This window comes from Rhineura floridana, chromosome 7, assembly GCF_030035675.1.
Source record: "Rhineura floridana isolate rRhiFlo1 chromosome 7, rRhiFlo1.hap2, whole genome shotgun sequence".
In the NCBI taxonomy this organism is placed as follows: domain Eukaryota; kingdom Metazoa; phylum Chordata; class Lepidosauria; order Squamata; family Rhineuridae; genus Rhineura; species Rhineura floridana.
The window spans coordinates 122,363-145,281 of NC_084486.1; the positions used below are offsets into that span (position 1 = coordinate 122,363).

General features: G+C 44.6%; 1 protein-coding gene across 12 annotated transcripts in view; it reads left to right on the plus strand.

Annotated features, from left to right (window-relative positions):
- The first annotated feature begins 1,741 nt into the window (after positions 1–1,741).
- SYNPO2L (synaptopodin 2 like) overlaps positions 1,742–22,919 on the plus strand; it is a 100,466-nt gene continuing 79,288 nt past the window's right edge. The window contains exons 1-2 of one of the 12 annotated variants that reach the window (XM_061634596.1): positions 1,742–1,769; positions 1,939–2,084. In XM_061634596.1, coding sequence (XP_061490580.1) covers positions 1,977–2,084 — 108 coding nt within the window. In that variant the 5' untranslated portion in view covers positions 1,742–1,769; positions 1,939–1,976. The other 11 variants (XM_061634595.1, XM_061634593.1, XM_061634597.1 and 8 more) reach the window with 11 other exon arrangements.

The following is a 22,919-nucleotide window of genomic DNA, read 5'->3' on the forward strand; positions in this document are numbered from 1 at the left end:
GTAGTCAGGGAAGATGGGTATGTTTATCCAACATTTGGAGGCCCACAGGTTAGCCACTCTGGCTCTAGACCCTGCTGCTGTCAGTGTTTCTGTGATTGCCTTTGGTATCTTGGGCACACAACTACACCGGCTGCCTTTGCCCTTCTGAGCCCAATTCAAAGTGCTGTTTTTTACCTATAAAGCTCTTTATAGCTCCGGACTCCAATATTTTCTGGGATACCTCTCTTGATATGCTTCTACGTGCATTCTTAGATCTTCTTGTGAGGTCCTTCTCCAGGATCCCACTCTAAGGGAGGCTAGGAGGGTGGTGACAAGGAAGAGGGCCTTTTTAGTTGTGACTCCCCAGAAAGTTGACTCTTTTTTGTGCCAGGTAAAGACATATTTTTCCCAGGCATTGGATAGATTGAGATTATGTTATTTTCTTATTAGTGTGCTGCCAAGCTTCCCGTGGCTGTTATGGGGATTGTTTATTCTGTTTTTATGGTATTATGTATTTATATTTATATTTTAATGTGTTGTAAGTCATTGGAGACTTTTGTATAACAAGCAACTAAAAAATCTAAAAATAATAAGCCCTTGCCCATGGCTACTTGCGAAAAGGGTTTTTTTCTCACACAGAGTGGGCCTTGAATCCTTGTATTAGGAGGGTTGTGTGTGCTCTCTGCTGGCCCCCAGTCCAGGAAGCTATGTGGATGCTGGGTGCCTCTTTTGTTTCCTTTGTGTATTGTGCTCAAAACAGTGGTTTTGATGAACATAAGGGGATTCAAGCTTGTGCCTGTAGGACTGGCAGTAGAGGGATTGTTGCTGGCTGTTCCATTGGGGATGATGGAGGGCACTGCATTGCCATCTTGCATGTTGTCTGTGTGGTGGTGCAGAGATGTCTACTGACGGTGTATCCCTAACATCATGAGTTCATTGGCTCCTTCCATGTGTGGCTGGCATGTGGGCACCAACACAGTCCCTGATAGGTAGGTACTGGGGGAGTCTTCTGGAACACCAGGGGCACATTTGTCATTTTTGCACCATTTCTTTATTTTCTGGTTGTGTAGTTTTTCCATCTCCTTCCAGACTGAGCACACGTTGGATATGGTAGCTGTTTCACCAGGGCAGAAGAGGCATTTCTCCAGCTCAGTCATAATGTGATGATAAGATTGCCTTGCTCGGGGGGGGGGGGGTTAGGGGACATACTGGTTTTCAGCTTCTCCATTTTACTTCTGTCATGTTGTCCAGTCATCATGCAGGAATCTGTTAAAGATCAATTTGGTGCTTTTCCTTCTTACCTGAAATTTTATAGTCTGTAATAGTTTTAAACCCTTTGAGCACAATCCAGATGGGAAATTCTCCTCTACAGGGTCCATTGAAATCAATTCAACAGGCTTACATAGGAGAATATCTCACTGGATTGTGCCCATTGCTTTGCATGAAATAAATGGAGGTTGCTTTGATTAACATCTGAAGATTTTTGTATGCAAGTTGAAAAACACAAAGGACAGCCTTCAGGAGTTTTTGAAATAGCAAGTTTTATTGCAGTACTTATAAATCCTCCCCAGCTGGAAAAGTGTAAGACAAAGCTCTGGAAAGAGACAGGAGGTAAGCTATTTTCAGCCAGGCTTTAGTGAGACATCCAGAGTCTGTTGCAGGCCAGGAGGTGGGGGGAGCACAGAGGGTGAGATTGACAAGATGCATGTGCAAAATGACTCTGGCCTCTTACCAAAAGTGGAATCAAAACGGCTAGCGATAGCCTGCTCAGCAGCTGAAGATCTAGAAGGGTATGGAGCATTGGTCTTGCTGGACTGAACTCTCTTATACATGAGGATAAGGAGGGGGAAAAAGAAGGAGTGGGCTTTAGGACATACTTGAGAAGGTAGATACGACTTGTAGCAATGGAAGAGGAAAGCACCATCCCTTAAGAATAAAAGGTTTTTGTTTTTTTTAAAGGACATTTGTCACCAAAAGAAAGAAACAGTGCTGAAATCATGGGAGCTGAAGAAGAAGAGGTGGTTGTCTCCCTCTCTGGAGGGGCCCCTTGGGGCTTCCGACTGCAGGGGGGCTCTGAACACAAAAGACCCCTTCAGGTGTCAAAGGTAGGAAAGGAAGATATTCTACCTGTCTAAGGCTGAAAGCAGGCCAACAGTCTTGTGGTGAAAGTGATTTGAATGCTTTGCTGCATTTGAAGACACTTATTTTCAGAGCATAGAACATGCATTCAGACCACTTTCTCCAGAATTAGAAAGCCTGTCTTCAGCCTTAGTCTACACATGTACATGTTTAATAATGTAGGGCTTCTTTTCAAGGAAACATAGGATTGGGCTTCATGACAGTACAAGGCAACATGCAGCTTGCAGGGTTCTTGTGATATCCTAGGTTGGTTTGTGCAGACCGCGTGTGTGTTAGCATCCGTTTCTATATTTAAGTTAATTTGTAGTCATGATGGTTATAGCGGCACAGTTAAAAATGTAATGTTCATGGATTGAAAACAAAGCGAAAGAAGGCCAAATTCAATATGTCTTCAAGAATGGATGTGGTGTTTAATTAATTAATCAGCTCAATCATTTTAAAAACTTTTAGTTGACTAAAAAGATGTTCCTGGTTATTTGGGCAAGTACACATAAAAAGTGCAGGGGCAAGCACCATCTTAAAAGACATTGGAGGAAATGTCTGTTCTACGGTGATGCCTACTATGACACATGCATGCATAATCTACAAATAAAGAAAGTATGCTTTTTGCTTCAGAGCTATTGTTTTACCCAAATGCGAATTTATTCAACAGATTAATCAATTTATTAACCCATACTCATGATTAATCAGTGAAGATTTCTTTGCTTAGATGCAAATCCTTATATAATGATTTTCCAGATCTGAAGTCTGTTTACAAATAAAAATGCTATAGAACAAGGCAGTTTCATGTATCTGTCAGTTGTCATTTGTTCTACTAGGTTATTGGAAATGTATGCAAATTGATAATGCCTTTTGTCCCATGAAAATTGTTATAGAAATTATTCATTCCTGCTTTGGAACAAAGCTATCAACTGATTCCATTTAACTCTGGAGAGTCATCTGTCTCTCAGTGTCTTGAAGAAATGCTGCCTTTGAAGACAGTTCGGAAACTGCAGCTTGTGCAAAATGCAGCGGCCAGATTGGTAACAGGGACCAGACGGTCCGAACATATAAAACCGATTCTGGCCCGCTTACACTGGCTGCCTGTATGTTTCTGAGCTCAATTCAAGGTGCTGGTTTTGACCTATAAAGCCTTACATGGCTTGGGACCACAATACCTGATGGAACGCCTCTCCCAATACGAACCCACACGTACGCTACGTTCAAGATCAAAGGCCCTCCTCCAGGTGCCTACTCCAAGGGAAGCTCGGAGGGTGGCAACAAGGGAGAGGGCCTTCTCAGTGGTGGCCCCCAAATTATGGAACAATGTACCTGACGAGGTGCGCCTGGCGCCAACAGTGTTATCTTCTTGGCGCCAGGTCAAGACTTTCCTCTTCTCCGAGGCATTTTCGCATGTGTTTTTAAATTGTTTTTATATTGTTTTAAATTTTAAAATTGTGTTTTAAATTCTTTTTAAAATATGTTTTTTAAATTGTGTATTTGTTTTAATGTTTTTGATTGCTGTAAACCGCCCAGAGTGCAATAAATAAATAAAATAAAATAAATAACATATATTCATTTACATAGCCGTAAACAACTTAGGTCCAGGGTATCTTAGAGAAGCCTTATATCCCAGCTCAATCATTGAGATTTTCTGCAAGAGCGGCTTTGGTCGTCCCCCCAAGTTGGGGAGGCTCATTTAACATTAACACGAAATCGATCCTTCAGTATCATCAGCCCAGCCCTCTGGAATGCTCTGCCAGCAGAGATTCAGCAGGCATCTTTTGTTTTAACTTCTAAGCACCTGCTTTTAACCTTTCTGTTTTGCCAGGCTTATGCAGGCAATTAGGAACATGCTTTTTTCCGCAAGAATTGACCTTTGTTTTTATTGTATCTTTAATGTTTTTTTTAAATTCTATGGTGATGATGGTTGTTTTAAACATGTTGTAAATTGCTTTGTTGTTTTTAACGAAATAGCGGTATACAAATATTTTTATAAATAATATCTTTCGTCAAAGAACAGCTTGCTTGGGATGATCTGATAATGTCTGATAGGAGTGTTCCTAAATGCAGTGAGTAAAGACTCACTGTCTTTCATGCGTGCAAGTTGTCATTCTTTGCTGTAGAACCTAATTAACCTATGTACATATGTCCTAAAAAAAGTTAGATTAACATCCTGGTGAAACCAATGGAATATGTAATCTTGTTTTACATAAGTTGCATTGCTTTCAGTTGAAACCTAGTCACAATTGTTAGCTGAATTGGTTCAGTACTGACTACCTTATTGTCTCCCACTGAGCCAGTAATGTAACCGATGGTGAGTAGTAGTAGTAATATAACTTATTATTTGTGCCTCACTCTTCTACTAAATATACTCAGAGTCATGTACAGCATAACCAAAAACGCATACAATATAATAAAAAATATAACTAACAATTTCTGAAAGCAAATATAACCAACGCTAAAAAAAACTAACAGTAGCAAGACTGACTGTGCTGCACCTTAAAACAGGCAACAATGAAACTAGGTGTTACACTTTAAAAGCCTGTTGGAGTAAATGTGTCTTCAAAATGGAAATGGAAATGGACTGCCTTCAAGTCGATTCCAACTTATGGCGACCCTATGAGTAGGGTTTTCATGGTAAGCTGTATTCAGAGGTGGTTTACCATTGCCTTCCTCTGAGGCTGAGAGGCAGTGACTGGCCCAAGGTCACCCAGTAAGCTTCATGGCTGTGTGGGGATTCGAATCCTGGTCTCCTAGGTCGTAGTCCAACACCTTGACGGATTTGATAGGGGGAGCATTCCTGAGTTATGCCCTGCCACAGAAAAGGCCCCATTTCTTCTGTGCACTTGATGAATGCCCCAAGACAGCACCCAGAGCAAGGCTTCTGAAGTTAGTCTTCAGTCCCAGGCATGCCTGTACGGGAGCGAGCAAGAGAGGCACAATCAGGAAAGAGGATGCCCAATAGCACATTAATTAATCTTTGTTGCTTGTTCAAAACTTCCTGCACTGTATTCATGTATAGCATAGACTATCACAAAGCTTCGGCTGGTAAGACAGCTGCGGCCGTTTCTGGACCGGGATAGCCTGACCACTGTTGTCCATGCACTGGGAACCTCCTGGCTGGATTACTGTAATGCGCTCTATGTGGGGCTGCCCTTGAGGGTGGTCCAGAAGCTGCAGCTGGTGCAAAATGCGGTGGCGAGACTGCTCACTGGGGCAGGGTATTGCCAACATGTCACCCCGCTGCTGAAAGAATTGCACTGGCTGCCCATTTGCTACCAGGCCAATTTCAAGGTTCTAGGTTTGGTGTACAAAGTCCTATACAGCTCGGGACCAGGATACCTGAAAGACCGTCTTATCCCTTATATACCCAGCCAATCCCTGCGCTCTGCAGGTGAGGGCCTCCTGCAGATACCATCTTATCAGGAGTTTCATTTTGTACAATATAGGAAATGGACCTTTAGTGTGGCTGCACCTACCCTGTGGAATTCCCTCCCCTTAAATATTAGGCAGGCGCCATCTCTGCTGTCTTTTCGGCGCCTTTGGAAGATTTTTCCTCTTTCAACAAGCCTTTTAAGTTGAGACCTATCCCAGTCTGCATCTGTGTTAGAATTGCTTTTAATATGTTTTCTTTAATAATATGTTTTAACCCTTTTTTAAAAGATGTTTTTAAAGCTTTTTTAAATAATGATTTTAACTTTGTTTTGTTTTAATGTATTTTAAGGTCTTTTAATGATGTTTTAAAGTGTTTTTTAGCGTTTCTGTTTGCCGTCCTGGGCTCCTGCTGGGAGGAACGGTGGGATATAAATATAATAAATATAAATATAAATATTAAGTAATTAATAGAGCAATCCAATCCTCACATTATGATGGGACTGGAATTATGCTACTGCTATGCCATTTGAATGACCACCAAATTGAATAAGTGCTAAGCCTGCAGAGGGGAAAAACACAACCAGAAAGCACAAAAACTGTGTAAAAATGATAGACATGCCCTCAGTATCCCTGGAAATTCCACCAGTGCCAACAATCGGATTGTGCCTACAAAACCTCCTACATGCCACTGACACACAGTGGGAGTCTGTGAACTCATGATGAGGCGATGTTCCCAGCACACACCCCTGTATCACCACAAAAACATGGAAGACAATATCCCCACCCTTCCAGCAGCCCCACTGGCACAGCCAGTGACAACCCCCCCCCCACTGCCAGTCTCCAGGCAGGGGTTCAGACTCTTTCGTGTTCCTCACAGCCGCTGTTTGTGAGCACAGTACACAAAAGAAAGGAAGGGCACACAACACAGCATCCACCTAGCTCAATGTGCAGGGGATTTGAACACTCAAAAAGGATAGCCACAGATACACACTGACAGAAGCAGCCTCCCATGGTTCAGAATTTCAGATTACCTCAGAGGGCAATGGGTTGAGAAGTGGAGATGTGAGCCCCATTAAGGGGGAGGAGTGGGGGAACATGCCCCACTCATCTTTTACATGCCTGGAAAATGTTTGAGGCAAAAGAATGGGAGCCCCTAGGACTCAAACCCACACTGCAAACGCTACAGAGCAGTTTCCTAACCATTCAGCCACAGCAGCGGACAGGCACTTGACACGTCATGAGGCATTTATCTCACCAACAAGCCCAAAGACCCAATCATAGGTGCCAGGAGTATTGGGAGGGAAACTCAATAGTGAAGTCACTGGGAGGGAAACTGAACTGGTATAAAGTTGTGCTGTCAATGGTTATGTGGCTGTGAATTAACGGGATAAAAAAAAAACAGCAGTGTGCTTCTCCCCCATGCCGCTGACATCTTTATCCCATTTCAGCCATTCCACCAGCATATCTTCACTGGCGGAACAGCTCAGCTGGTGAAGGGTTCCACAAGTAGTCGCTAGCAGCTAGTGCATCCAAGGTGTTCCCCCACAGTAGTGGGGCTTCTGCCAAATGCTATTGCCCATCAGCTGCCAGATCTTTAGGATAGGATTGTTTCCCAAATCAGCAGTTATCAGATGTTCACCATTATTGGATGTATTGTCTCCCTTCTGCAACCATTAAATTGCAAATGTGACCTCTATGCAGCTGTCAAAAATACATTGTATTACCAAGGAGTGTGTGATTACTTCCATCATGTAGAGAGCTGGAAAATGAGATTAAGTTCCAGGCCTAAATACAGAGCTTGGAAGTAATTCGTTTCAAGAAACAAATTACTTGTAATTTATTACTTTTTTGAGTAACGAGTGAGTAATTTCTTTACATTTTGACTGTAATGGAATGAGGAATAATTTTATTACTTTTGAGGAGTAATTGTAGTGTTTCCAGCATTACTTTTGGGCGTTACTGGGGGTTGCACTTGGTCTGATGCACAAAGATCTGAGTGGTGGCCTCTGCCTCCCTCCCCGCCTCTCTCACCAGCAGAGAGACCACCACTGCTATCTTATGGATAAAAGGAATTATTCTACTACCTGTGTGTGTGTGTGTGTTTATTTTTAATAATGTTTTAGGCTACTTAGCTGTGCAGCAGCCAAGGCCAGCGCCTTGTAGGCACTCTAGTGGGTTTTTTTACAAGTAACAACTCTAATTGTAGTGGTTACTTTTGAGTAACAGTAAAGTAATCAATTCCTTTCAGAACACTTGTAATTGTAATGGTAATTTATTCGTTTTTGGGCCATGTAACAGTAAATGTAATTTATTCCTTTTTAAAAGTAATCTTCCAAGCTCTGCCTAAATACTCTGGTAGAAGTAAGCTTTTAAGGGAATGAGACATAAAATGTGCCTCAAAGGTATTGCCTGAACCTGAAGGAATTGAAGGGGCATCTCCCATCACTGAATTTGTAAGACTTGCCCTACGTATCTTTGCAATAAGATAAAGCAAGGTAAAAGAGCCATCATGTTGTTTTACACTATGTGATTTCATTATCTTGTGACTCTAGATGCACACTCAAGGGCATATCTGCACCATAAACTTAAACAGGTTTAATTACAGAGATAAGAAACGGGTAATTCAGTCATGTCTGGAGATGGAACTGGTGTTTCCTTTAGACCAGGGGGTGGGGAACCTTTTTCAGCTCAAAGGCCACATTCCCTTCAGGACAACCTTCTGGGGTCCACACACCAGTGATGGGGCCACATGTGCGGCAGGGCAATTAGTATAAATGCCACCTTTGTCCAGTAGGCTAGTTTGTACACACACTCATGCACTCCTCTCTCCTCTATCCAGGCAAGAAGGAGCATTGCCAGAGTTCAAGGACACATTCCAGCCAGGCAAAAACATTCAAGGAGGGTGTGAAGCTGGGCCAGTGGTGTGTGTGGCTCGGAAGGGTGTGTGGTCTATGGAGAATCCCAAGGGCCGGACAGAGAGGCCTAGGGGGCTGTATTTGGCCCTGGGCATGAGGCTTGCAACAGAAATTTAAAAGTGTGGAGTAGAACCACAAGAACCTAGCCAGCTGCAGCATCACACCTTTATGAGGTTGAGAAAATAAGTGTGTGGGGTAGGGATAGAAGGATCTGTCAGTTTAGGTTCTCTCAGTTTCTCATTTTTCCCGATCTTAAATTGAGTTCTTCACATTTCTGCAGCAATTTGCCTTTAAAAAAAAATCCTCATGACAACTCTTCAGCATTTTAGTGTGAATTTCTCCTCACACACACATTTTTGTATGCGGTTTGACTAATGTACACATTTTTGCAGGCAGTTTCTCCTACTGTATTGCATTTTTGTATGTTATTTTCACAAATATATTCATTTTTACGCACATTTTCCCCTAATATATCCATTTGTATATACACTGGTTGGAGACCTGCATTGCAACATGCAGATACATGCAGATTTCGACAGATGGCTGTGTTTTGGTTCTCATATTGTTTCAGAAAGTGTGGACTTGGTAGATTCGGCTTTAAATGAGAACTGAAATTATTTTATCTCCCATCCCTAGTGTGAGGCCACTTCCTCCATGGAAGCATCATTAAGGGAGGAGAGATGTTTATGTCCTCTAAACAGATGCAACCCTGTCAAACTGAGGAAAATGGAAAAGTCTAGAAATTAGTTGGGCTGCTGTCAAGTCTTTTTGTAAATATATGCCCAGCATTTTGTATTTTATGTTGGGCTGATGTTGAATCCAGTGTAACTGTAGGCTGGGGCTGGTCTCCCTTGTTAGGCCTCAGGCAGCTGATTTGAAGCATCATGAAAGGGCAGTAAACATTTATATAATTTATGATTGTATTTTATATACAGAGAGGCTGAGAGGTCCTTGTGGGATTATCTTCCTCTGGTGCCAAAACTTGGCTGGCCTTGGGTACTAAGCGTACTTCAGCACATATATTCATTGAGGGTAGTGGGGTAGCATTTGCTGTTCTGCCTCAGGCAGCAAAATATTGTGGACTAGCCCAGCACAGAACTCCAAACTGAAAACAGTGGAGAAATTGAGTACTAAATCGGGGTGGGAAAGGGGCAATGTGTGTTAGGCAAAGTGGATTTTTGGCTGGAAATCCAAACCAACCTCAACCCTACCTCTAACATGCAAAATTAACAGTGGCATACACTGCAGGGCTATCATAAGCTATTCTCTGTTAGCTATAGGTGTCCAACCTGCAATATATTGGCATTAGCAGGGTATTTTAAAAAAATGTTTTAAAACTTTCAACACACACAGTTGTTCACATGAAATGAGACCTGAGTAAGAAGGAGCATTAAGTCATGTCTTTACTGGTAGGTGACATCTGCTTCCCCTTTTTAATTACCTATTGAGGAAACTAAATACCCCACATTACAAATGTTTATCCTGATAAAATATTTACTAGCTCTGACCTTCCCCCCCCACTGCTCAAAACATATAATCTTATGTGTACCGTGTTTGTATAAGTTCTACAAATTTAAATGCTATTTTAGCTTGTAGCCACTATAGCTGAAGAATCACAGGAGAACGGGTTATCTTGCTGATTCAGAGCACCTGTATTTCTTTACAAGTAAGGTACCAGATGCTTTTAACTAGTGAATTGATAGATATGATCCCTGGAGGAAAGTGGTGAGCATTTGGCTTCATTTTTTGTGATGAGGGGAAGCCCTATGAAAAGGTATGTAAAAGGAAGTTGGTGAGAATTAGAAAGACTAAAGATTAGGTGCTGGTTGGCTAATATAAGATAATCTGCCTAACAAGTCCCAGATAATGTTAATGTAGTTAGTGAGTTGATAATTATATTTGAAATGGGATGGGGCTGAACCAGAGCTTGGAAGATTACTTTTAAAAAGTAATAAGTTACAGTTACATGGCCCAAAAAGTAGTAATTACCATTACAATTACAATTGCTCTGAAAGTAACTGATTACTTTACTTTTTCTCCAAAGTAATCACTACAATTACATTTCAGTTACTTTAAAAAAACACTGGCCTTGGCTGCTGCACATCTAAGTAGCCTAAAATAACATTAAAAATAAACAAACATATACAGAGTTAGTAGAATAATTATTTTTATTCATAAGATAGCAATGGTGGTCTCTCTGCTGGTAAGGGTGGTTGGGGAGGGAGGCCGAGGCCACTACTCAGATCTTTGCACGTCAAACCAAGTGCAACCCCCCCTCCCCACTCAGCCAGCTAGCATAATCTTTCTCATTTAACCACCTACCAGACCCTGCCCTGCCACCAACTAAGGGACACTCACTCAAGCAAAAATTTTCCCAAGATGCAAAAAAGTTAAAATACTGCAAATGCAGCACAGTAGCCAGAGAGGGTGGTGGTGGCCACTTTGTGTGCCAAGTGCAAACACAGTATTCACACACACACACACACACACATTGTCATCTTTCACCTCCACAGTTCTTTATCTCCATTCTGCTGCTGCCTCCTTCTCCTTTATCCATGTTCTTGACCTCCAGATCCTTTTCCCCTCCACTCCATTCTTCACCACCACTATCCGTTTTTTAAAATAATTGTTTTCTCCACTCCACCCCATCTCACTCTCCGCCTCCTCCCTCGTTGCCTCCTGCCCATCCACAGAGCATGAGGAAAGAGTGACACTGCACAGAAGCCCAGTTTGAGGCACATGATTTTCACCCACAAATCGGAGGAGCAGAAGACTTCCCCTGCTCCCCCCCAAAGTAATGCCCAAAAGTAATTCTGGAAACGTTACAATTACTCCACAAAAGTAGTAAAATTACTCCTAGTTCTATTACAATCAAAATGTAAAGGAATTACCCACTCGTTACTCAAAAAAGTAATGAATTACAAGTAATTCGTTCCTTGTAACTAGTTACTTCCAAGCTCTGGGCTGGATGTGGTTATTCACTTGATAAGGAAGAAAGGTGTGTTCAGAAACATGCTCAAGCAAAAGAAAAATGCACAGGTGAAAGGAAAAGTGCAAGAAAAGGAGGCTCTACAAAACCATAACTGCTTTTCTTATGCTAAAGATACCATCCGCCATGGTATCCTTCTGGGGAGACTAGCTGAGTTGGGAGTGGGAGGTATTGCATTGCGGTGGTTCCACTCCTACTTGGCAGGTTGCCTCCAGAAGGTGGTGCTTGGGGAACATTACTCGGCACCCTGGACTCTCCAGTATGGGGTTCCGCAGGAGTCAGTTCTGTCCCCCATGCTGTTCAACATCTACATGAAACCGTTGGGTGCGGTCATCCAGAGCTTTGGAGTGCGTTGCCATCAGTATGCTGATGACATGCAGCTCTATTTCTCCTTTTCATCTTCTTCAGGTGAGGCTGTCAATGTGCTGAACCGGTGCCTGGCTGCGACAACGGACTGGATGAAGGCTAATAAACTGTGGCTCAATCCAGACAAGACTGAGATGCTGCTAGTGGGTGGTTCTTCTGACCAGATGGTGGATGTCCAACCTGTCCTGGACGGGGTTGCACTCCCCCTGAAGGAGCAGGTTCATAGCTTGGGGGTTCTCCTAGAACCATCTCTGTCACTTGAGGCTCAGGTAGCCTCGGTGGCACGGAGTGCCTTCTACCAACTTTGGTTGGTGGCCCAACTACGTCCCTATCTGGACAGGGATAACCTGGCTTCAGTTGTCCATGCTCTGGTAACCTCCAAATTAGATTACTGCAATGCACTCTACGTGGGACTGCCTTTGAAGATGGTTTGGAAACTGTAGCTTGTGCAAAATGCAGCGGCCAGATTGGTAACAGGGACCAGACAGTCCGAACATATAAAACCGATTCTGGCCCGCTTGCATTGGCTGCCTGTATGTTTTCGAGCTCGATTCAAGGTGCTGGTTTTGACCTATAAAGCCTTACACGGCTTGGGACCACAATACCTGATGAAACGCCTCTCCCAATATGAACTCACCCATACACTACGTTCAAGATCAAAGGCCCTCCTCTGGGTGCCTACTCCAAGGGAAGCTCGGAGGGTGGCAACAAGGGAGAGGGCCTTCTCAGTGGTGGCCCCCAAATTATGGAATGATGTACCTGATGAGGTGTGCCTGGCACCGTTATCTTTTTGGCACCAGGTCAAGACTTTCCTCTTCTCCGAGGCATTTTCGCATGTGTTTTTAAATTGTTTTTATATTGTTTTAAATTTTAAAATTGTGTTTTAAATTCTTTTTAAAATATGTGTTTTAAATTCTTTTTAAAATATGTGTTTTAAATTGTATATATGTTTTAATGTTTTTGATTGCTGTAAACTGCCCAAGAGGAGAGACTTAGGTGTACTAGATTGCACCTACACCAGCCAACCTACCTTGAGTTCAGGTGGAATTCAATAATAAAAGCATCTCTTATCTTAAATGGTTTAAATTAGGGGTTCCCAAACTGTGGTCTACAGACCACGAGTTTCATTCAGGTGGTCTGAAAAAATAAAGGTAAAAATCACCCACCATCAAGCACAGTGCATTAAATTTCTACCACAGACTGAAAAACCATTTAGTGGTCTGCCAAAATCCTCAGCATTTGTCAAGTGGCCCATGGGGGAAAAAGTTTGGGAACCCACTGGTTTAAATGTTGACAGATTGGTCTGATGACATTGTGGCTTCTTCCATATCCTACCTGTGCCTGAGCTATTGTGTGAGGAGAATGTTTAATTTTGAAATTATTATAAATGGATTTTCACCTTTAAGAGTTCTATATCTAGTTCCCTTCTTTTCTGTGCATTGTTAATTTAATTACTTGGAAGATTTCTATAGCACCCTTCAGCAGAGCTTCCTGGGCAATTTATTTTTAAACTGTTTAATATGAGGTTTTCATTGTATGTCAGATGTTTTTTACCTGTTGTAAACCGCCCAGAGAGCTTCGGCTATGGGGCGGTATATAAATTGAATAAATAAATAAATAAATAAATAAAAGTGAAATAAAACTACAAATAAAGCATAATGTTAAAAAAGCCCAGAAAAAAATCTTTACCCGGCAGGCCTCTTTAAGGAGGGAATTCCATAAATGGGATGCCACTATAGGAAGACTCACTCAGTCTCAAGTCAATACTCATCTTACCTCAGATGGCAGGGGAACATGGAGGAGAGTGTCTGAAGATGACCTCAGTGCTAGGTTGCTATATGTTCCTTCGGGTCATTGGGTCTTAAGCCATGTAGGGCTTTAAAAGTAAGGACCAGAACTTTGAATTTTGCTTGAAAACATAAAACTACCAAGATACATTCTTATTAACCAGACCCAGTCAACAGCCTGACAGTTATATTTTCAGCTAACAACTTTCCAAGCAATCTTCAAAGGCAGCCTTATGTACATTGCATTATTATAGTCAATTCTAGATGTTACTAGAGCATGGATATCTGTGACCAGGCTATCTCTGTCTAGGAGAGGCTGCAGCTGGTGCACCAGCCTAAGTTGCTAAAAGGCACTCCTTGCTACAGAGGCTAAGTAGCATCTAGTTACAAAGCTGGATGCAGGAGTACCCCCAGTCTATAAACTTGAACCTTTAAGGAGAGTGCAATCCCTTCTAGAACAGGTGGGACACCCTCTCTAAACAGACAAGCTACCAATCACAGATGAGTTTTGGTTTATTGGCCCTCATCCATCCCATTACTGATTCCTGACATTGCTTCAAGCACTTCTGAACCTGGATTTGGTGAAACAGAGAGAGAGCGAGAGAGCTGGATGTCATCAGCATGTTAATGGGATCTCACTCCAAAACCTTGAATGGTCCATTCCAACCATTTCATATAGATATTAAAAAGCACCTGAGAAAAAAGAGAATCGAGTAGGACACAATAATATAAATCTACAGGGCCAATCAGTACCCACCTAGTACCACACTCTGGCATCAGTCGTCTAGGTAGTAATGGAGCCACAATATCAATGTGCCTCTAATTCCTGATTCCCAAGTCAGAAGAATTCCGAAGAATACTGTGGCTGATGGTACTGAAAGCTAGTGAGAAGTCCAGGAGAATTAGCAGGGTCACATGCCTCCTGTCCTTCTCCTAGCATAAGTCATCAATCAGTTTATGTACCAAAACTAGGCTTGAAGCCAGATTGCATTGGGTTCAGATAATCAGTCTCATAAAAGAGCACATGGAATCACTTAGTCACTGCCTGCTTAAGTGCTATGTCTAAAAAAGAGATATTAGCAGCTGGTTGGTAATTGTTATACTGCTGGTGATCCAGGGAGAGGTTATTTAGGAGCAGATTTACTACCACTTCTTTCAAGGCAGCGAGGAGTTGGACCACTCCTCTCAAAAAGGTATTAATTACCTTCTGGACCCAACTGTTCAATCTCCCTTTGCTTGTCGTTAGTTGCCATGAAGAGCAACAGTTGAGTAAACAAGTGATAGACTGCACCCCTCCACGTCCTTAGGCCTCAAAAACAGAAGGGCATTCCACAAACTAGATGGTACACTGGATGCATCAACTGACTGCATTATAGAACTTGTGCCATCCAAGTTGCGATAAATCTTACCCATTGTAATATTTGTAATTGGACTGCCTTCAAGTTTATTCTGACTTATGGTGACCCTCTGAATAGGGTTTTCATGGTAAGCGGTATTCAGAGGGGGTTTACCATTGCCTTCCTCTGAGGCTGAGAGGCAGTGACTGGCCCAAGGTCACCCAGTGAGCTTCATGGCTGTGTGGGGATTTGAACCCTTGTCTCCTAGGTCGTAGTCCCAGGATAGATAAAACTGACCATGGGGGAGCGGGAAGGGGGGATGGGGAGGGAAAGGAGGAGGAAGGGACATTGGGAGGAGAAGGGAGGGGTGAAGGAAGGGGGAGGGAAGGGGCAAGAGGGAGGGGTTAGGAGGGAGGAGGAGGAGAGGGCAGGTTTGATCATTTGCATGCTTTTTTAGTTCAGTGGGATTTACTCCTGTGCAATCATGCTTAGGATAGGTGAAACTGACCTGTGGGAGGGGTGGGGAGGGGGAGGGGGAGGGGAGGAGATTGGGTGGGTGGGCACTGGGCAGAGGAGAAACCCCTTTCCTTTCCAAAAGGAAAACCTTGTGAACAGTATCATTCTTTTCCAGAGTTTCCCCCACCTTTTCCAGCTAGGATGAAAAGGTCTCTGCCAGAGATGTTCATTTGCGTTGTTTTAAAATCTATGTTCAGTTATTTTTGCATTGTTTTTAAAATGATTTTTAACTGTTTGTCCTATATGTTTATAAATCATCTTGACACATATGTAGAAGCAAATAAATAAATAAATATTACAATGATGTTTGAGTAGAAATTCCCAGTGGATTGTACCCTAAGTAATCTGTTTGTGGAACAATCAATATACATTTTAAGAGTCCTCTCCTCCTGGACAAAAGTACAATTTCACTGTGCCATATCAAGGGCAATAGGTATATTGGACATCTGTTATCGTGAATAACTTAGTTCTACTGTAAGCAGAAAGCCATGGCCAACAATGCACAATAACATGATAAAATATGTCTACTTAAATTGTGAGAGGGAGACTTGGAAAAGGCTTTAAGACAGCACTCACGCTCCTGTTTGAGCAAATGGGAGGGCAGGAGCTATTTCAAAGCCTCTTCAAAGGGCGCTTTTGAACTGGGCTTTAATTCCTACTCAGCAGATGAGTGACAATTAAATCCTGCTGCTTGGCTGCATTAGCTTGTTCTCTGCTGGGAACAGAATCACACAGCCAATACAGGATTAAACCCTGTCCTCCTGCCCCTCAGCTGATGTCACTTGTGACATTAGCTGATGGGTAGATGGCTTTGGCTTGGGAAAAATAGCTTCACAGGCCAAATTGGACCCCCTGGGAGCCATGATTGGCCTGGATGCTAGAGGACACCCTGCACCCACCCCGGGTATAGGGCCTTATATGCTGGTACCAAGTAGCTGGTTGGCAGCCTGTGTAAATCCCACTAACAAGGGGCTCATCTACATGGTGGTTTACTGTGTGTTTTGTGCTACTGACATCTCTTTTAAATCTGCATGGTTCACATGACGTTGCTGGCAAACAGAAGCTATAATGCCGTTTTCCTCCATACTAACTCAGTCTGCTGATAATAAGAGGAGAAAAAAGTCTCCACTCTAGTGGTTGCAGAGGCTTTGCTCACATGCTTTTAGGTGGGTATGTCAATCATTACCCTCACCACGCCCACTATCTCCTCCTCCCTTTCATTTTGTTTCATGTGGGCTGACAAGCAACTTCTGGCTGCTTTTCTCTGTTCTGATGGACTTTTTTATGTTGCTGCAAACAGTGCCTTTATTTCCTTTCCCCCCCTAACTTGTGCACAGGGCCGGTTCTAAAGGGCAGCCAGGTGTGGAAATGGCCTGAGGGCCCCGGAGCTACAGGAGCCCCTGAGGGGGCCTCCGCTCCCCTTCCGCGATCCGCAGCACCATCCACGGATTGCAGGGCAGGAGCTTCTGTCTGCCCACCATTCCCTTGCCCCATTTTTTCCTTCTGCCGCCATCTTAGTTGATGGCAGAGATGCACGTGCATAGCACGCACATGTGCCATCAACAAAGATGGCGGTGGAGGCTTCATCCCCTTAGGGAAACTGCGGCCACCATCTTCATTAAGGGCAATGGTAAAAGACAGGAGACAGGTAGGTGGGGGGGCATGGGGGGCCAAGGCATGCCTGGAGCTGGCCCTGCTTGTGCACAAAAGTGTAACACTGCTCAAACAAAGATTTGTACTTCAGCTGTATCCTACCAACCATAGGAACCTACTGCAGCTGGTAGAACAGACTAAGCACGCTCGGTCACCTAGCAACCAGAGGGAGTAGAAATGTATAATTAGAAGAAGGAAACAGTGAGACTAATCATTCCCAGAAGAACGGCAATCCTGGCCCCCTCCCCCAGCTTTGCTGTTGAAGGGGGAGATTGCTTTTTGCACCCATCCCAGCCTTGATGGGGCATGACCTCTGGTGCTGGGTGCAGATGGTTGGTCTGCCTGTGGCCATGTGCAAAGCCCTGTGCAAAGCTACCTGGTTGGTTGGCTTTCGGGCCTTTCCCTTTCTCCCGCTCATTGCAGGGTTTGGCGGCAGCGAGGACAGGTGCTTTTGCCTCTCTCTTACTTACCTCATGTGGGGCGAGGCAAGATCTTCGTTGTGGCAGTGGTGGTGGCGACAGCAGCAGTTGCGGTTGCGGTCGCGCACCTGTTTTGGCGGAGAAAGGCAGAAGCAGCAGCTGGGTGGCGGCGGTCGCAGAGCCAGGAGCAGGGCTGCTCCGGTGATCTCCATTTCCCATCTGCAGCACCTGGGTCTGCTGGCTTTGTCCGGCCTGGTTTGTGTGGTGGTTAGGGCCCAGCTGGGTCAATAGGCCTGCAGGGGTGGCTTGGTGGGGTTGTGCAGTTGGCCCCCTTTTGCTAGACTTGTAGCCTGGTCTATTTTGTTTGGCTGGGCTGCTCTCCCCTTTTTCTACCCCCCCTGCTTTAAGTCTTTTTAGTGCATTTTAGCATTACTCCCCCCCCCTGGCCTGGTAACAACAGGGTGTGGGATTTACTTTGGTTTCTGTGTGGGGTGGTGGTTTGTGGGTTTTGGTTGGGTTGGTGGTGTTTAATCATCTTTACATAGTGATACAGTAGTAATTAATGATTAAATTTTAGTTATAAAGTTAAGTGTAATTAGTATTAATATTAATTTAGGTGGGGTAAAGTTCTCCCTCCCTCTTCAATTGCTTATGTTTTGTAGACTTTGCTCATACTTTAGATCTTAATTAATTTTGATGTAGTTAGGACAATATTTGATTTTCTTGGTTTGTTGGGGTTTGTGTGCAATAGTTTTGTTAAGGCCATTTTGGTTTATTATTGTTGTTGTGATTGTTGCTGTTGATAATAATAACAACAATAATAATAAATTGGCATTTGTTAGCTGGTTGTTGCACTGTCCAGTTGTTCCTTTGCACAGTTTAGAGTTCCTTCCAGTTGGTCTTATCTCTTTGGCTCTGGTTCACATTTTTCCAATGGGGCCTAAGAAAGCAGCGCAAAAGAAGAGAGACTTGGCTAAGCGTCAGCCTCCCAAGCGCTCAGTACCAGTTCTTTCCTCTTCTGAGGAGGAGGAGGAGGAGGAGGCCCAAGTCGCATTTATGCTGGCTAAGGTCCAGTCTCTGGAGGAATCCAGACGAAAAAAGGCCAAGTTAGCAAAAGGTAAAAGGTCTGATTCACTTCCTCTTGCAGATAAGGGTGATAAGAAAGGCAAGTCTCTCCGGGTCTTGTCTGAGAGAATAAAGCCTTGGCAGACCACGAGGATGGTGAGGCTCCTAGTACCTCTATGGCTAGTCAGAGGGAGGCTGGGCAGGGGCCTGAACCAGAGTCCTGTGGTGAGTATGGTGCCTCCTTTGATCCTGACTTGCACGCACACAGTCAGGATGTGGCTTGGGGCACTTATTTATTTATTTAAAATATTTATACCCTGCCCTTTTTCCAAGGAACTCAGGGCGGCTTACATTAAAACAGAAATAATTAATAAACATGATATTCAGTTTAAACAATTTAAAATGAAATTAAATAAACAAAGGTTAAAACTAACTACATTGGTTAAAAGCCCGTCTAAATAGAACAGTCTTCACCTGTGCACGAAAATTCGATAATGAGGAAGCCAACCGGACCTCAGTAGGGAGAGAATTCCACAGTCTAGGGGCGGCCACCGAAAAAGCCCTATTCTGTGTCTCTGCAAGATAAACTTGCAGGAAGGAAGGGGTAATAAGTAGGGTCTCGCTGGAGGATCTTAAAGTCCGAGCAGGTTCATAGAGGGAGAGGCGCTCTGACAGATAGCCTGGACCTAAGCCGTATAAGGCTTTATAGGTCAAAACCAGCACCTTGAATTGTGCCCGGAAACAAATGGGCAACCAGTGGAGCTGATACAACAAAGGTGTTGTATGTTCTCTATATCCCGCCCCAGTTAGCATCCTGGCTGCAGCTCTTTGTACCAATTTCAGTTTCCGAGCAGTCTTCAGGGGCAGCCCACATAGAGCGCATTACAGTAGTCTAATCGTGATGTAACTAAGGCATGTGTCACCGTGGTCAAGTCTGACTGGTCAAGGAACGGGCGCAGTTGGCGCACCAATCTTAATTGAGCGAAAGCACTCTTTGCCACAGCCGAGACCTGTGCCTCCAAGGTCAGAGCCGAGTCCAGGAGCACTCCCAAACTGCAAACCTGTGATTTCAGGGGGAGTGTAACCCCATCCAGCACAAGTTGAATCCCTATTCCCTGCTCCGCCTTCCGACTGACGAGGAGCACCTCTGTCTTGTCAGGATTTAATTTCAGCTTGTTCACTCCCATCCAGTCCATCACTGATACCAGGCATTGGTTGAGAACCTGGACGGCTTCCTTGGTTTCATCAGGTGGAAAGGAGAGATAGAGTTGGGTGTCATCTGCATATTGGTGGGACCGAACCCCAAAACTCCGGATAACCTCTCCCAGCGGTTTCATGTAGATATTAAATAACATGGGGGACAAAACTGAACCCTGTGGGACCCCATAGGTAAATGGCCAGGTGGTCGAACAGGAGTCCCCCATAACCACCTTCTGGGTTCGTTCCTCCAGGAAGGACCGGAGCCACCGTATTACCATGCCTCCAAGTCCCATCCCAGCGAGGCGGCCCAGAAGGATACCATGGTCGATGGTATCGAAAGCAGCTGAGAGATCCAGTAAAAGCAACAGGGACACACTCCCCCTGTCCAGCTCTCTGCAAAGGTCATCCACCAAGGCGACCAAGGCCGTCTCAGTTCCACAACCCGGCCTGAAACCAGATTGAGCTGGATCTAGATAGTCCGTCTCATCCAAAAATCCCTGGAGCTGAGCAGTCACCACCCGCTCTATTATCTTGCCAAGAAAAGGAATATTAGATACTGGGCGGTAATTACCTAATAATAGGGGGTCCAAGGAAGGTTTTTTTCAGTAAAGGTCTTATTACTGCCTCCTTTAGACAGGATGGTATTCTGCCCTGTCCCAAAGAGGCATTAATCACTTCCATGACCCACTTAACCAGTCCCTCTCTAGCAGTTTTTATAAGCCAAAAAGGGCAAGGATCTAACATGCACGTGGTAGGATGTACTTCTCCAAGGATTCTGTCCACATCCTCGGGTTGAACAAGCTGAAAAGAATCCATTCTAATTAAACAAGCAGGAGCCGAAGTTACATCCATAGAGACTGTATTAATCTTGGCGTCTAAGACAGAATGAATCTGGGCAACTTTGTTTGCAAAATAACATGCAAACTCATGACAGCGGGCTATAGAGTGGTCAACATATTCATGAGGGTCAGAATTTAAAAGACCCTTGACAACTCGAAACAATTCTGCTGGACGAGATTCAGCGGATGCAACAGAGGCGGAGAAGGAGAATACACTCCTTCAGGTGGCTGGGCTGTTTGTCCTTCCCAGTCTCAGCCTTGGAGCATGGGTTCAGTTGGGCCTCAAGGTGCCTCTGGCCCCCAGGGTCATTCCATGCCTTCCCTCACCAGTCCATTTTCAGCTAGTCAGCAGGTTTGGCAAAGTGGCCCCCACTGTACTGGTTTTGGTTCCTATGGGGTACCACCTCAGCCATCTCTGTATTTCCCCAGGGGTTATTCTTTGTCTCAGGCTCATGGTGCTGGGGCTCTGCCTTATGGTGAAACTGCTCTGCCTTTGGGGACCATTTGCTCCCACCTACCAAAGAAAAGATTTGGAGGGGCGAGTACATTGACCTTTTTTCCCTCCTCTTTCGGGAACCAGAACCCATGGGCAAGAACAGTTCTGAGTCCCGGGACAAAGAAAAAATAAAACGGAAGCAGGCTGATAGGAACTGGGGAAACTAGTTATCTGGTTTTACTATCTACATGGGCGTGGTTTTGCAGGCTCATCTGTGGAAGGGTCCAGCTCTAGTTAAGCATCTGGACATTATCCACAGGGCCTTTTCAGAGTACCTGGGCCCAGCGTGGCTCAGGTACGATGAAAATTTTAGGATGAGGGCGGCTTTGAACCCCATGCTTCCTTGGGACATTCCACAGCAAGAGCTGTGGATGCAATGCCTGACTCCGGCATGCAAAGCCATTGGTGAGCATGCTGATAGTGAGCATTTGTTGGTCCACTCTCCCACTTCCCTGGTTTCTTCTGGGGTTGCAGGGCAGGGGGTTCAACTCTGCCTGCTCTGCTGGGATTTCAATTCCCAGGGTCACTGTGGCAGGCGACCATGTCGCTGCAGACATGGATGTTCCAGCTGTGGTGCAGGCCATGCAGTCATCAATTGCACACGTAGCAGGGCCACTAGAGGGGGGAGCAGGGGGCAGCATCCCAGCCATGGAGGTGGTTCTGTCAACCCCCTGCCCACAGCTGCAGCTGTTAAAGGCCAGCAGTCCCATTAACATAGCCAATTTGGGCCAGGTCTTGCAGGACTATCCAGATAGGGCTGCTGCTGAATGTTTAGCCAAAGGTTTTCAAGAAGGTTTTCGTATTCCTTACGTTGGCCCTAGGGTTCACCGGATGTCCAGGAATCTTAAATCCGTCTCTGGTTTACAAGACATTGTCCGTGCTAAATTGGAGAAAGAGATTAGGGAGGATAGAGTTTCTGGCCCTTTCGATTGCTTGCCCTTGCCCAACTTGAGGATTGCCCCACTCGGGGTGGTACCCAAGTGGGCCTCAGGAGAGTTTTGCCTCATTCACCACTTGTCTTATCCTCACAGGGATTCAGTGAATGATGCGATCCCTCGGCACCTATGTTCTGTTTCATATGCTTCCTTTGACAGCGCCGTTGCAATGGTGCGGCACTGTGGCCGAGGAGCTCTGCTTGGCAAATGTGACATAAAGTCTGCGTTTTGCCTGCTTCCAGTTCACCCTCATGATTTTGATTTGCTGGGTTTTTCTTTTGAGGGCAAGTTTTTTGTTGATAGGGCCTTGCCCATGGGATGTTCTATCTCATGCGCAGCCTTTGAGACTTTAAGCACCATGCTGGAATGGGTGGTTAGGCAAAGGACTGGCTCGGAGAGTATCATCCATTGTTTGGATTATTTTCTCTTTGCCGGAGCTGCTGGCTCCGATGATTGTCTTTGACTTATGCAGGCTTTTGCATCCATTGCTGAGGAGCTGGGCATCCCACTGGCTTCTGAAAAAACTGAGGGTCCTTCACCAGTCTTAACCTTTTTGGGCATAGAATTGGATTATGGAGTTCAATTGTCCAGGCTCCCTGAGTGTGGCATGCTTGGAGCCAGCTTCTCCTGGTCTTGCTTCAGTGGCTGCGTGGTGGCTTGCCACCTCAAGTCTTGTTGATCCACCTGGGTGAGAATGACTTGGGGGTGAAGAAGAGCTTGTCACTTCACTTCCAGGCAGAGGAGGAGTTTGCTTCGATCCAATCTGCCTTCCCAGGGGTGAGAATCATCTGGTCCGATATCCTTCAGTGCAGAGTGAGGAAGTACAGCGCCCCCAAGCAGATGGACGAAGCCAGGAGGAAGGTGAATGATTCCTTGAGGTGGGTTTTGCTGGCTGATGGGGGAGGGTTCATTCCCCATCCAGACATC